This window comes from Suncus etruscus, chromosome 8 (assembly GCF_024139225.1).
Source record: "Suncus etruscus isolate mSunEtr1 chromosome 8, mSunEtr1.pri.cur, whole genome shotgun sequence".
NCBI classification, from domain to species: Eukaryota; Metazoa; Chordata; class Mammalia; order Eulipotyphla; family Soricidae; genus Suncus; species Suncus etruscus.
This window is the reverse complement of record NC_064855.1, coordinates 43,302,189-43,318,632: the sequence shown is the minus strand read 5'-3', so window position 1 is coordinate 43,318,632 and position 16,444 is coordinate 43,302,189. Positions and strand designations below refer to the sequence as shown.

The window sequence follows — 16,444 nt, the reverse complement described above, 5'->3', positions numbered from 1 at the left end:
TGCCTATATCCTTTGATCCCACTTCCAAGATCCTAACGAAGCTTTAGGATCAAGAACATAAGGTATAAACACAATACTGCAGAATATTTTGCTCCCAATTCTAAAGAAATTAATTGGTCATTGAAGTCTGAAAATTTTTTAAATGAAAATGAATTTTCCAAATATCTGTCTGTCATCCAAGCAAAAATATGTCATACAATCTGTATATTGATTGAAAATAAAAAATGTAAATAATAAAATTAGGGTCATACTGCTTCAGTGAAGGGAATAGACCAAAGAATGGGAAAATGACTAAGAGACTGAAAAATGAGTAAAGTGGAGTCCAAAAAAAAGCTAATGAAGTCAACGATTTAAAGGCAAATTTTAAAGATCTTTTACTTTGTCTTATTATGTCAGAGGCTAGGTGTCTATACTTAAAAACAATCAAACCAAAAAAAAAAAAAAACCAATCCGACCAGAGATATTACAGCAAGTAGGATGCTTGCCTTGCATGTACCCAACTTAAATTCAATCCCCAGCACCCCATATGACCCCTGTAAGCAAGCCCTGAGATCTACTACCAAGTATGAACTGAAAGCTAAAAACAAAACAAACTCCACAACTTAGCAAAAATAGTTAAGCAGAGGACCAGAGTGATAGCGCAGCAGTAGGACATTTGCCTTGCAAACGGCCTACTCAGAATCCAGGTTGGATCCCTGGCATCTCATATGATTCCCTGGGCCTGCCAGGAGCAATCTCTGAGGGCAGAGCCAGGAGTAAACCCTGAGCACTGCCCAGTGTGGCCTCCCCCACCAAAAAGAAGTTAAACAAGATCAGAGAATTATAAAAATACTTTATTTCCAAAGTATTTAGCCAAAATTTTATTTCTATCAACACACGTAATTCAAAATCATGATCTTGTATACCTATGTTCAATTTATTCTTACTGTTAAGATTTGTTAATCTTCAATATCTTAACCCCATTTTCAGTTCTTGTATCCAAAGAGGATTTAATTATGTCAGAGTACAACACCATAATTTCAATTTCTCCAAGTATCATTCTCACCCAATAGTGTTATACATAATAATGGTTATTTTTCTCCCTATAAATTTATATATTCCTAACATAGAAAATATAAATACTAAAGTCTCAAACTGTTGAGTCTCAAGAACAATAACACTAAGAAATTTTTCATGATCCTATACTGTGTAAAAGTCTGACTATAAAAATAGCCATATATTTAGATATATAGTATGATTAAATTGCTATGTACATTTCTAAGCATTTATTTTTAATCAATTATCTTAGTTCTCCACAGGAAACCAGTTGTGAACTAGCACTGGTCCCCTGACACAAGGAGTAGTAGTGCTATTACTGACTCTTCAATGAGATTTGAAAAAAGCAAGAAAAACACCATTTTCTTTTTGTTTCCCACATTAGCACACAGTTTCCTATCACACAAAGAGAGACTGAATTGATTCATCAATTCATCTAATCACTTATGATTAGGATTAGAACCAATAATCACCACAGATAAAAAGCAGAATTTTCCTGAGCTGGAAAGATAGTACAGCAGGTAGGTGTTTGCCTTCAGTCCCCATCCCCAGGATCTCCTATGGTCCCAAGCAAAGGACCGCCCAGAATAATTCCTAAGGACAGAAGTGCAAATCTAGAGATAAACCTGAGCATCACCACTTTGGGACTCAAAAGCAAAAAGCAAACAAAAATTACAGTGGCATTCCTGACCAAAGAATTGACTTTGTATTTTAAAAAAATGGTTTACCTTAACGAGCTATATAATAGCAGCTATCTGTTACTCAGTGACACCATAAAATAAGTTGTCATTGAGTAATCATGAAAGTCCACACTACCAACCTAGAATTAAAGTTAGTTATAAAAAATTGAGTTACTTCCACTAAAATCACATCATTAAACAGACATTATGAATTACTAAAATTAAAAAAAGTCCCTTATTCCTTCAATTTGCAGTTATTAGTATGCAGTACTCTTTGTGAAAGATAAATTTAAATCTTATCAACTGTTAACAATTTAAAAACACATTTAATATATATCCATGTAGATTTCCAACTACAGAGTACTATTGGAAAAAAATGTCTGCCTTTACGTGTCATTTTGAATATAAATAGCAAGAAAATGTAGTTTGTCAGAGATAAACCTTGGAACCTCAAAATTTTAAGTAAACTGATTCATAGGTATTAAAATTACAATGAGTTTTAGAAATGAAAAAACATCAAAGTAATTATCTAGGCATCATTTCACTAACCCAGACCATTTCAATTATCTAGACCATTATTTCACCTAAGGGATGACTAAAGCCTAGAAAGTTGGCACAAGATCACAAAACTGAAACCTGCAGCAGTGCTCACTTATACTAGTCTTTCATCAGAAGATATGCTATTAACTCTCCAGAAATTGAGAACACATTTGCAATAACATTTCTTTGTCATTTAATCTTACTAAAATTTTTGAGAATGGTCCATTAGAATTCTTGTTCTAATCTCCAGAAATATTTTCTCAAAAATAAATGTCAGTTAAAAAAAAACAAAGAAAAAGGGGACAGAGCCATCACACAGTGGGGAGGGCATTTGCCTTGCATGTGGCCAATCTGGGATCCCTCGCATCCCATGGTCCCCTGATCATTTTTTCTTATACAAAATCTAAATAGCTCAATAATTTCAATTATTGAGACTGTCTACATTTCAACATTTTACTATTCCTTCCTTGGTGACATCTCCTGTCATTCCTCACTAATGCCAATTAATGTCCAACTCTAGTCTACATCTAATATTTGTGATGAGAAGCTACAAATTCATAAAAAATACTTGATGAATCAGGAATAAATGTTTTCAGGGTAAATAGGAAAATTTACAAAAGTCAAATTTGTTATTTCAGGTGACAAATTCAAGATGCTTGGAATCATTCTGCAGTCAGCCTCTCTCATCAATACTTCAGATGAGATACTAGATGTGATGTAATTTACACCTGATCCTCAGCATGTTTTGTTTTGACAGCATGTAGCCTTCAATTTCATTTAAAGACTAAGGAAGAATAGGCAGGGTGAGATTAGGGATGTTCCTTAAGGAAGGAATCACGTGGTGTACAATGTCACAAAGGGGGCCTAGGTGGTACCTGATAATTGATAACCCAGATCCTCCTGAACTGGGATGCAAAAAGATAATCATCTCAACCTCCTCTCCCATTTTAATGGCCCACATTCTTGGAGCATAATAAAGAAAGGCTTATCCACCCACCTTTGTCTGTTAAAAAGGTACAAAGGGGGAGCCTCAGCCTTAGGAATCCTGTAATCTGGGAGTTTCCCTGCCTTCCTCTTCCCTTCCTTTCAGTTTCCCTAAATAAAGTCTTTTATTGAATTAAGCGATTTGCTCTACTGTCCCTTGCTTTCAATTTTGACTGTCTGAAGAACCTGAATTTCTTCACCCACTACAGAAAGATCTAAACACAACACCTGAAATGCATCTTAAGCCGGTTCAGTTCTCTAAACCTAAAAGCAATTTATGTTGCAGCGTGAGATAGAACTCTAGTAATAAAACAAGGCTTGTCTGTGCAGGATCCTGAAGTGGATCCCCATTACCACATGCCACTTGAGCACTGCTGAGAGGGATGGCACTGCAGTTTCACCAAGTCTGCTAGAGGTGGCCCCTATCTAAAAGAGTCAAAGTACTGGGTCATACTTCCATTACTTAGGAAACTAAGTTATAATTTTATAGTAATTCCCACGGAGACTTATAAGCTCCTAAAAATATTTAGTTGCTTCAGAATCTAACCAAAAATACCACCTTCTCTAGACTATTAACATACTAATTCTCATTCATACATAAGAGCAAAAACCTGTATAAAATTTTCATTTCTACTAGACATAAAATGTGTCCCTAATAAAGCAATTCAAAACCGATGTATGCTCTATCAGTGTCAATTCCAAAGGAAATTAAATTTATAATATAAAGAGACTTTAAACATTTTGTAAACAGATGGACCAATTAAGAAACTGGAGCGACAGTACAATGGGTTGGGCCTTTGCCTTGACGACATGGGGTTCAATCCCTGGGATCCCTTATGGTCCCCGAGCACTGCCAAGAGTAATTTCTGAGTACAGAGCCAGCAATAACCACTGAGAATCACCAGGTATAAAGGAGGAGATTGTGGATGCAGGAAGGCCAATTAGAAAAGTTGAGCGTTTTATGTCTGCCTCATAATATAGAACTTAAATCAGGGGATAAGTCGATATTTGGATAAAACTATCAGAAATTCAAAATAAAACACAACTAATATATCTACAATGAGTCACATTAACAGCAACCATAACATCAGACATATCTAAATAATAGAATAAAAAATGAGAAGAGTAAGCAAAAGCATTTCATCCCTCCAAAAAAAGAATCTTGCACGTAAGAAAAAAAAGGTTAAACATAAGGCAAGAACGGGCCGGAGAGATAGAATGGAGGTAAGGTGTTTGACTTTCATGCAGGAGGTCATCGGTTTGAATCCCGGCGTCCCATATGGTCCCCCGTGCCTGCCAGGAGCAATTTCTGAGTGTGGAGCCAGGAATAACCCGAGCACTGCCGGGTGTGACCCAAAAACCACAAAAAAAAAAAAAAAAAAAAAAAAGACATAAGGCAAGAAAAGCATTACAATTTGCAAAAATACTGCCTTCTCTTCCCACTTTAAGAGAATCCTGAGCAGCTTGTAGATAATGACCCAAATATCATGTACAGATTCCATTAGTTTCACATAAAGTTCAATTTTACCTACCTTTCTTCTCTGAGAGATGTTGAGGGCACCAAAGTCATTAAACAAGGATGAAGCAGGTGAAGTTAGAGAATCTGTGGAAACAATTTTCCACAGACAACTCAGGTAACCCACAAATCTAATGTTTAACTTGACGACTATAGCAGTAATAACTATTACATACCATAATGATTACACTAAATGCCTCATATATACATGTTCAGATATTTACTCAATGAACAAAACTCACATTATAGAATACATCATTCAGACAATCCCCAGTGCAGATTTATTCAGAAGATACAGATTAAGATGCATCTGTTTGCTTAGAATCAAAAGAAAAATCAGAGAAAAAAAAGACAAGATGATATTCAGATTCCATGTTATTAGGAATGTATTTATGAGAAAAGTCATCTACCTGTGGTAAATGTTTGTATTTGTGAAGGGAACTGAGGGTAAAGTAGGCAACTATCTTCTGAGAGATCAAACTTAGATGTAAGTCTTGGGCTGAGCCCTCAAGTTATCTACTATACATGACATTCCTTTTTTTACTCCTATAGAGGCCAGATCTGCTGATGTTCAGGGACGTGGAGTTACTCCCTAATGATACTAGGATCCAGCGAGGGTCCAGTGATTTTTACATTCTATGGAGTTAAGGTCATGAAGTGCGTGGGAACCACTAGAGCGACATCTGAAGGTACAAAAGTGGGGATCAAACTCTGGACTCTACCACTTGGTTATCTTGCTTATTAAGCTTAACACAGGCATTTGACTATTCTTACCCTACAAAATAGATAGTTTTTTCATTTAAAATGCTTTATAAGAATATAATGTTTCAAAACATGAAACATATTTAATAGACTCAAAGTTCCATTCTTGGTAACCAGAGCGATAGAACAGCAGGTAGGGAGCTTAACTTGCACACGACTGACCTGGGTTCTATCTTTGATATACCATGCCCCAACAGGAGTGATTACTGAGCTCAGAGCCAGGAGTGAGCACCAGTGAGTATGGCCCCCCAATTTTTTTTTAAAATATGGTACGCTTCACGAATTTGCGTGTCATCCTTGCGCAAGGGCCATGCTAATCTTCTCTGTATTGTTCCAATTTTAGTATATGTGCTACTGAAGCAAGCACTATGGCCCCAAAATTTAAGGAAAAAAAAAGAAGTGTTTCCAGGGCAGGAGAGATAGCACAGTGGTAGGGCGTTTGTCTTGCACACAGACGGATAGTGGTTCTAATCCTGGCATCCCATATGATCCCCCAAGCCTGCCAGGGGCGATTTCTGAGCCTGAGCCAAGAATAACCCCTGAACACTGCAGGGGCGACCCAAAAACCAAAGAAAATAAGTGTTTCTATCTTCTTATGCCTGAATATTGTCGAACCTTCATTATAAATGAAATTGATTACATATAAGCAATAATACATCAAGAAAGAAGCAGATGGTAATATATATATATATATATATATATTTTTTTTTTTTTTTGAGAGGAGAGGCAGGGCTGGTTTATTGTGGGGGCAGCGGGTGTTGAACCATCAGCTCTTGGAAGACATAATTTTTTATATAAGGCATTTCATAGACTACTCACCCATTATGCTCTGATAGAGGTTTAAAGTCAGCATATAAATTCTATGGGAATGTTAAAACTAATTCTACAAAGCTTATTTTTGTTTATTACAAAAAAAATACAGCTCCTTCTTTCACTATCAACAAAAAAACTTCAAATTTCCAATAGTGAAGATATTTGACACACAAAAATGACTATTTTTTTTTCCGAGTCTGGCTTTGAGCTCAGAAATCACTCCTGGCAGTTTCAGGGGAACATATGAGATGCCAGGATTAAACCCAGGTCAACCGCCTGCAAGAAGCCCCACCTTGCTATACTACAGCTCCAGCCCCAATAATACATATTCTAAAAAATCATTTTGACATTTATTTTTAGAACAAAATTCACCAAGAGGTATCTCAAAATTCTGTCAGGAAGTCTTAAAAGAAATAATAAAATGCTGGTAATATTGTTTTAGGTTACTTGAAAAACAAGATATGGCTGTCATAAAGTTCATGTTTCCTGAGTATGATACTCTGGGTCTATTTTGTAGCATCAAAAAAAAAAAAAAAAAAAAAAAGTAGTATGATCCTAACTGTTATATATACACAATGTATAGATAGCGTGGAATTACATTGGTCATTTTTATATTTTTTGCCTCATATCCATCTATAATTTTCAAAACTTCTACAATGGACATACTTAGTTTTTAGAGAGGAGAGGAGGGGAGGGGAGGGGGGGGAGGGGAGGGGAGGGGAGGGGAGGGGAGGGGAGGGAGGGGGGGGAGGGGAGGGGAGGGGAGGGGAGGGGAGGGGAGGGGAGGGGAGGGGAGGGGAGGGGAGGGGAGGGGAGGGGAGGGGAGGGGAGGGGAGGGGAGGGGAGGGGAGGGAGGGGAGGGGAGGGGAGGGGAGGGAGAGGAGAGGAGAGGAGAGGAGAGGAGAGGAGAGGAGAGGAGAGGAGAGGAGAGGAGAGGAGAGGAGAGGAGAGGAGAGGAGAGGAGAGGAGAGGAGAGGAGAGGAGAGGAGAGGAGAGGAGAGGAGAGGAGAGGAGAGGAGAGGAGAGGAGAGGAGAGGAGAGGAGAGGAGAGGAGAGGAGAGGAGAGGAGAGGAGAGGAGAGGAGAGGAGAGGAGAGGAGAGGAGAGGAGAGGAGAGGAGAGGAGAGGAGAGGAGAGGAGAGGAGAGGAGAGGAGAGGAGAGGAGAGGAGAGGAGAGGAGAGGAGAGGAGAGGAGAGGAGAGGAGAGGAGAGGAGAGGAGAGGAGAGGAGAGGAGAGGAGAGGAGAGGAGAGGAGAGGAGAGGAGAGGAGAGGAGAGGAGAGGAGTAAAGGAGACAATCTTACCATGGCCTGCATATGGTTTGGCACTATCATTTAGAAGACTTGGGGAGCTGTTACTATTAGTCATTCTCTGAAAAACAAAATTTACATAGTGTCAATGAAGAAAACAAGAAATTTAACAGATTTAGAATGACCATCTTTTCTTCTTTATATTCGATTCCTTTTTGGTTTTTGGGCCACATCCAGCAGCACTTACGTTAGGTCAGTGCTTCTCAAATAGTGGGGTGCGCCTCCCGGGGGGTGGGGCGGGAGGCTCTGTAAAGGGGGGTGCGTTTGACTTCGGCAAACACTGTCATAACAAGCTAAGCCCCATGTTCATGTCTCTGTATGGAGCTGAGAGTTGCTTCAAACCCCGCTTTGAAAAACTATGCACTGCAAAATGTGCTCATTGTAGCCATTAATCCAGACATCACCTCTGATTTAAAAAAATCAGCTCAAATTACTTTATGTATTTTTGTTTTGCAGGTTAAAGTTTTTTTTAATAAAGATCTATTTACAGTTGCGTGGGGGGGAGGCACGAAAAATGTTTTCTTCCTCCTAGGGGGGCATGACAGAAAATAATTGAGAAGCACTGGGCTAAGTGAACCAAATGGGATGCCAGGGACCAAACCTAGATAAACCTTGTGCAAGGCAAACACCCTACCTACTGTCGTATCATTCTGGCCCCTTCAATCCATCTTTTATATTCTCATACTGCAGAGTCCCTATTGTTACTAGATTGAAATAATCTATACAAAAACTTTCAGATTCTCCTTTTAACACAATGAATAAAAACTTTCATCTCTATTCAATTTCAAATTAGAACTTAGTCCTATTCTAAGTTCCTATTCCTATGCACATGGGTAATTCCTTCTCTCCTTTCTCCCCTACTTTCCAAGAAACTTCTCTACTTTCTGAAAATGAGAATTTAAAACTGAAGTTGCAGAACTTTTTTAAATTGCACTTCTGTAACTTATTGCCTCACAAAATATAACTACTAAATTTTCAGTAACTGGGAGTATGTAAGCAACTGAGTAAGTTTCCCAAAACATACAATGCTTCATAAATGTGCCTTTTAGTTTCTACAAAATTAGGCTAGTCTTTTATTCCTATGTCCCAAGCTTTCTTAACAACTATATCTTGGCCTCGCCATCCTAAAAGGCCCTAAAATTTTTCCACATTTACAGAAAACTGTGAAACTGGTCTTTTATCAACCCTAGACATTCATTCTACGTGTCAACCCCAACCCACTCCCCATCCATGTAAAAAGTCCTCCCTAAAACTAAAAAGAAAGCAGGATGTATTACCTACCGTATACAGAAAATCCCATCTCCCACCCAGCAACTTTAAGAGTAAGTGAAGACTCTAAATTCAGGCCACTGGAATATATTTCACCCATTTAGTGCATAAAAATGTATATTAAATACCTGTATCAGGGGATACTTTGATTCTACAGGGCTTCCAAATCCATTGACTCCAATAAAGCTGGTACTAAAATAGGAATCTGTGAGACTTGTATCACTTAAAGCACCTCCATCTATTCCAGGAACTGAAAGAGAAGGAAAATTCAAGTATCTAAGTTATTTTAAAAACACAAAATATTGATGTGCCTTCTGTATTTCAAATTAAGTTTTAAAGTCTGCAACCTCTTTTACACTTTCCTTTGGGGGGGAGGGCTCTCAAGTAGTGCTCAGGAGCCTAGAAGTCATGCCTAGCCATTGGCCCCCAGTGTCATACCCACAAGTGCCCAGGGGACCTAGTGGTGATGCAATGGATACAGCCCTTGGAGTCATCTCTTAATCCTCACCACACTCATTTTTTTTGTTTGTTTTTGTTTTTGTTTTTGGGCCTCACCCGGTGACACTCAAGGTTACTCCTAGCTATGCGCTCAGAAACCACTCCTTGGTTTGGGGACCATATAAGATGCCAACGATCGAACCCAGGTACGTCCTGAGCCAGCAGAGTGCAAGGCAAATGCCCTACTGCTGCGCTATCACTCCGGCCCCATTTTTATTTACCTTTTCAAAGCAAGAAGCAGTTTCAAATAAAATTGGCTAGCTCTAAAAATAAAAATATTTTTCAAGACTGGTTTTTCCTGTTAGTGATTATTTTATTAGTCGACTAAGAGCCAGCCACCATGAGTAATATGAAAAAACTACTATACTGTGCTTCCATTAATCTTTTTTCAACATCTGCAAGACAGTATTAGAATATTAAACTAGCCTGAGTTTTTCCCATGACTCTTCATATGGCAAGATGCAAATTTCTCAGGACTAGTTTTTAGAACACATTGAATGAAATAATCAGCAGTTTCACATTAGTAACTCAATAAAAACAACTGGATAAAGTTGCTGGTTTTAGTGTAGAATAACAGACTATTTCTAGCTAATAATATAAGCCAACACATAGTAATAAAGTAACATGCAGCATGTCTTAGAATTTAATTCCTGGGGAGTATTTGGCATACTACTATTTCTAAGCTACTAATTAATTACAAAGCCTCATACTGTATTTGTATCTGTTTTGTTTCTTCGTTGCAAAATAAGATATATGCAGTGTGCATAAGAATTCGTTCTTGGGCCAGGAGAGATAGCACAGCGGCGTTTGCCTTGCAAGTAGCCAATCCAGGACCAAAGGTGGTTGGTTCGAATCCCGGTGTCCCATATGGTCCCCCGTGCCTGCCAGGAGCTATTTCTGAGCAGACAGCCAGGAGTAACCCCTGAGCACCGCCGGGTGTGGCCCAAAAACCAAAAAAAAAAAAAAAAAAAAAAAAAAAGAAAGAAAAAAATTTGTTCTTAAGTTTTGTTTTTACTATAGTCAGACCCTCCAATGGTCTGAGGGACAGTGAACTGGCCCCCTGTTTAAAAAGTTTGAGGAGTCTATGCTATCACTCAGGTACCAAAAAATCTTTTTTAAATGCTGCAACTTGGACCTAGGGTGCTATGAGCCTCAATGTTTGTAAACTCTTCAAACGGTTAAAATTATGACTTTTAAAGATTAAAAGGTAGCATTAAAAGCAGGGCCATTGGGATGTGATTGAGTGCAGAATCCTCAAGAATGGGATTAGTTTTCTTATAAAATAAAAAATAACACAGCAAAAAGCTACCATCTATGAAGCAGAAAGCAGGTCCTCACCAAACCAGCATATAAAATCAGCCAGTGATGATCTTAAGACATTCCATAGCCTCTAAAAATATAAGGGAACGAACACACACACACACACACACACACACACTCAGTTTTTGTTTTGTTTTGTTGTTGTGATTGTTAGAGCAACACAGACTTGAAATAAGCTGCTGGCCAGAGGGATAGCACAGCAGGTAGGGCATTTGACTTGCACACAGCTGACCCGGATTGGATCTGTGGCATCCCATTTGATCCTCCCCAAGCCTACCAGTAGCAATTTCTGAGCACAAAGCCAGAAGTAACCATGAGTGCCGCTGGGCACCCCTTGCCCCCCAAAAGCAATCTAATGTAACCTCTATTTTAAAATTTTATTTCTTGTGGAGAAGAAAAAATATTTGTCACAAAATGTTCAAACTGAAATGTTCTAACTTATTACAAAAATATCATTACAAAAGTGGGATTGAGTTTTTTCTTTTCTTTTTGTTTTGATTTGTTTTAAATTTTATTTTATTGAAACAATTATGATCAACAGAATCCTTCATAGTTGAATTTGAGATATTCAATGAGTCAGGGCCCTTCCCACCACCAGTGCCAACCTCCCTCCACCAATGGTCCTAGAGTGCATCCTATACCACCACCCTTTGACCCCTGGTCTGCCAGTATAAGACCCCTTTAAGTTTAGATTAAGTTTAGGTCCCCTGATTCTATTATTGTTAACTTTGGGTTGGATATTTAGTTCTGTCCTTATTCATTTCCCCGGCAATGCATCCAAGACCACTTGGCCCCTGGCCCCAGCCTTTCTTTGATCCTTGCTTCTTATTTTTATAGAAAAATGTGGGCATATGTGGTAAAAATAAAGTAATCCATGTCCCAAGGTTCTATGAATAAGGAAGAAGCCCCTATAAAAGTATTTTTAATTATAGCATCTTTTAGTTAGTTATTACAAGTTGTATATGACTACAGAAAATAATCAAAAGCACCTACAATTTTTTGTGCGAAGATGTTCATCATTATGTCTACTCACTGCACATTTTATAGTGCTATTTTACTAACAATGCATTAGAAATGTGAAGTGCCCAGAAGAATGGTTAAATACATTTTATTATCTATTAAAAAGTAAACAATTTAAAATTAAAATGTTTAATGATATCTGGGATCTGCCTATTATTCTAACAAAATCTGAATTATTTCTTTAATGTTCTGCAGTAAACGTATAGCTACAGTGATCATGCATTATAGTGTTTGCACACTCTTGGTTGTACACACCCTTGGTTATAGAGAACACTCACTTTTATTGCCATGCTCAGATCAATGTTTGGTTTTTGTTTTTGGTTTTTTGGTTTTTTGGTCACACTGAGCAGCGCTCAGAATCACCCCTGGCAGGCACAGGGGACGGACCATATGAGATGGGGGATTCGAACCCCTGTCATTCTGGATGTAAGGCAAATGCTCTAGCTCCATGCTATCTCTCCAGCCCCTCAAGGTTTGCTTTTAATGTGCACTATCTATACCCTTGCTTTACTTCTTTGTACTATACATAGAAGTGAGATCATCTGATGTCTGCCTTTCAAGTTCTAACTAACTTCTTAACACAGCATTAACACCCTCTAGTTTCAGAGTTATTTTTTTCTTAATGAAACTACTAGAAGTGGGCCAGAGCAGATAGTACAGTGGGTAGGATGTTCAGTCTTGCAAGCAGTCTACTACAGTTCTATCCCAGCATCCCATATGGTCCCCTGAGCACCACCAATAATTATTCCAGGAACAGTACAGAATATGGAAAAACCCCTAAGCATAGCCAAGTGTGGACCAAAAGCAGGAAGGGAGGTAATGATGGAGGGAAAGAGGGGAGGAAAGGAGAGAGTAGAAGTAAGGGAAAACCCTGTAAATACTGGTCCCAACTCCTATGACAGGTGCTAAAACCAAAATAAAGCAACAGTAGCAAAAAAGAAACAAGTAGACAGTATAAAAATAAATTGTATCTAGACAACAAACAAAAAGTACTTCTGGATCACATATCTGGTTAAGGGGTTATCAACAAGTTATCAACTCATGCAACTGAACTGCAAAAAAGAATCTTTCTTTTGGGTAAAGAACTTTCCAAATACATACAAATGCCAAAAAGGCCATGAAGAAGGCATTCAAAGTCACAAATCTATCAGAATGGCTATTATTTAAAAGTCACGGGGCCGGGCGGTGGCGCTAAAGGTAAGGTGCCTGCCTTGCCTGCGCTAACCTTGGACGGACCGCGGTTCGATCCCCCGGTGTCCCATATGGTCCCCCAAGCCAGGAGCAACTTCTGAGCACATAGCCAGGAGTAACCCCTGAGTGTTACTGGGTGTGGCCCAAAAACCAAAAAAAAAAAAAAAAAAAAAAAAAAAAAAAAAAAAAGTCACAATATTTGGTGCAAAAATTTTCTTGTGCTGTTGGTGGGAATACAAACTGAAAAATATGAAGGTTTCTAATACACTACTACTACTAAATAGGGGTCAGAGGTAGTGCAACAAGTAGGGTGCTTTCCTTACAGACACCTGACCCCAATTCAATCACATTATGTTTCTCTGAGGCCCTCCAGTAGTGATCTCTGAACAGAAACCTGAGTTCCACCAAGTGTGAATTAAAACACAAATAAATAATATTTATTATTCAAAACAAAAAAAATAAAAATATATAACTAACCTATGACCCAGCAGTCCTATCTCTGGGTATATATGTCAAAAAGACATGAAATCAGCATCTCAAAAACATAACATGTACCCCATGTTCACTTACAGCATTGCTCACAAAATATCTACTGAAAAGAAGATAGCAGAGTATTATTCGATCATTAAAAAAAAAAAAGCAAAGCCTGGGGCCAGAGTGACAGCATAGTGGGTAGGGTGTTTGCCTTGAATTGGCCAACCTAGTTTTGATCTCATACGGTCCCAAGTCTGCCAGGGGTCACTTCTGAGCGCAGAATCAGGAATAACCCGAGCACCACATTGTTTGACTTCCCATACCTCACAAAAATAAATAAATAAATAAATAAATAAATAAATAAATAAATAAATAGAGAAAAGAAAATCCCTGCCACTTGTAAAATAAAGAAATTTTTAGGACCTGACATTAAATAAGTCAGAGAAAGGCAAACCTATCTGTACTCAATGTGCTCACATATACATAAACTTTTAAGAAACTTTAAATTTCTACTAAATGAAATATGAGAATAGTTTGTTGAGGATGAGAGGAGAAATGGAGAGAGGCTTGTCAAGGGTACAAAATTCTAATTAAACAAGTAAATTCTGGGGATTTATCTACATGGTGACTATAATCAGTGAACTGTATTATGTATTTGAAAACTGTTTAAAGAATAAAACTTGGGGCCGGAGAGATAGCACAGCGGTAAGGCGTTTGCCTTAGACGTAGAAGGACAGTGGTTCAAATCCCGGCATCCCATATGGTCCCGAGCCAACCAGGAGCGATTTCTGAGCATAGAGCCAGGAGTAACCCCTGAGCACTGCCGGGTGTGACCCAAACACCAAAAACCAAAAAAAAAAAAAAAAAAAAAAAAAGAATAAAACTTAGGGGCCGAGTGACAGCACAGCAATACGGTGTTTGTCTTGCACACAGCTGACTGGGGACTAACCTGAGTTTGATCCCCAGCATCCTATATGGTCCCCTGAGCCTGCCAAGAAAACTGGAGAGCAGCTGGGTGTAACCAAAAAAAAAAAAAAAAAAAAGATCAGACCTTGAATGTTACCATTATGAAACTAGTTATGTAAGGGGATGGAGGTGTTAATGACCACAATACTGTATATGTATACATCAAATTCTTCATTTATCTCAACATTAATGTACATCACAACTCCACAAAGCTATGAAAGAGGGTGGAAATTTCAGACTTAATTTGTTTTGGGGAAAAAAGAGAATGAGAGTTGATATTTCAAGAAATCACCAACCTTAGACACTAAGTACACTTTATAAATTTGTTCTTAACTACCGCCACAGGGGTTTCTAAAGAACCACATAGAGTGCTTTCAATTTTAAATTACATAAACATAAACAGGTTAGCAAGTTTAATTACAATACGATAAAAAGCTTTTCATTTCATCTTATTTTTGCAATCCACTTTAAATAAACTTTCACCATTTCCATAAATATTAGCAGTACACTTTAAGTTTACTATTTCTTTTTTTTTTCCAACCATCACCAGCTTCCCAGGGGCCCAAAAATTATGCTTCCGAAATCTTTTTTTTTTTTCTTTTTCCCGAAATCTCTTGATGTCGATTCCGCACGCAGGACAAACGAGCTGCCTGGCGTGTGCCAGTCAGGCAGAAGCCCTTTTTAAGTTTACTATTTCTATAAAATGCTAGTACCATCTCCACTATTATTTTACTACATATCTATGAAAAATAGTCACCTGAGCAACTATGTAGATAAGAATCTCAATTAACTGCTGCAGAGTTGATATTCCCTCTATTTTGAAACCAGACAAATTTAGAGTTATTAGCTTGCCCAAAGACACAGATAGGAAATGAAACATCAAAACCACCTACACAGTGCATTCAAGTGCCTTATAATGGGGGAGACAGATTGCTCAATGAACCAGTAACTTTGGACCAACTGGATGGGTATTTCAATGTGAAGATACAAGATACCCTTTAGTGCTGGGATTAACCACCCATCCCAGCAACGACTGAAAACTTCCAGAGATGCACTCATGATAATGGGAACAATGTGGTGCCAGGGATCAAACTGAGGTCAGCCACACACAAGGTATGCACCCTAATTCATGTACACATCTCCTGCCTTACGAAGAGAGTCATTTTACATGTACAAAAGATCCAGGTATGTTCCATGGCAAGAAAAATAGAGAAAAAGATAAAATATAATTAAAGCTTTCATTGTGAAATAATCATGGCCCACAAACTGAACCAAAGACTCTCACTACGACAGTAATCCCCCTCAAAAAAATTAACCAAATAAGCTAAACTCAGCTAAACTAAATATTCTTCTTCCTCTCAGTCCTGTCTCCTTAATGAAATAAGTTTAATTTTTCAAAAACATCACAATAGATGGGGCCGGAGCAGTGGCGCATGCCATAAGGCGTCTTGCCTTGCCGCGCCAACCTAGAATGGACTGCTGTTCGATCCCCAGTGTCCCATATGGTCCTCCAAGCCAGGAGTGACTTCCCAGCGCATAGCTAGGAGTAACCCTTGAGCGTCACGGGGTGTGGCCCAAAAACCAAATAAATAAATTAATAAATCATATAGATAGCGTATTACCAATAGAATTGTAAAGTAAAGTAAGTATAAAAAATGCTGGGCTGGGGCTAATAAATCTATAAATCTATTTCTTCACTGCAAAATTTCCCTGAGCATGCATATGAAATGTATAGCAATTCAAGAAGGAGATTAAAGTACTTCCCAAATTTACTGGACTAAGGCCTAAGAAAAGCCTGGAATGCTCAACAAATGGATTTATCAATGATACCATCAGAAGAACAAAATAACACCACACATAAATAAAATACATCTAATCTAAAAATATCTCCGTATTGCTTTGCATGCATGTGGCCGAGGTTTAATCTCCAGAACTGCATAGTCCCCTGAGCACAACTAAAGCACCACCGAGCCAGTAGTCTACAAGTATCATAAGGTGTGGCCCAAAAACCAAAATTTTTGTGATATTTCTCTGCAGAGCTGTCAAGAAGTCAATTCTATATTCTCTA

The 16,444-nt window shown here is 38.3% G+C and overlaps 1 protein-coding gene and 2 non-coding genes across 3 annotated transcripts in view; all 3 read right to left on the bottom strand.

Annotated features, from left to right (window-relative positions):
• PAN3 (poly(A) specific ribonuclease subunit PAN3) overlaps positions 1–16,444 on the bottom strand; it is a 151,362-nt gene that overhangs the window by 121,914 nt on the left and 13,004 nt on the right. The window contains exons 2-4 of the mRNA XM_049778347.1: positions 9,036–9,157; positions 7,633–7,699; positions 4,772–4,842 (exon numbers count right to left, since the gene is read on the bottom strand). Coding sequence (XP_049634304.1) covers positions 4,772–4,842; positions 7,633–7,699; positions 9,036–9,157 — 260 coding nt within the window. The remainder of the gene's footprint in view (positions 1–4,771; positions 4,843–7,632; positions 7,700–9,035; positions 9,158–16,444) is intronic.
• Positions 5,778–5,884, bottom strand: LOC126016909 (U6 spliceosomal RNA). The gene has a single exon (XR_007498594.1). It is a non-coding gene; the product is annotated as a U6 spliceosomal RNA (small nuclear RNA).
• On the bottom strand, positions 14,932–15,059 carry LOC126016716 (U11 spliceosomal RNA). Its single transcript, XR_007498475.1, has one exon. It is a non-coding gene; the product is annotated as a U11 spliceosomal RNA (small nuclear RNA).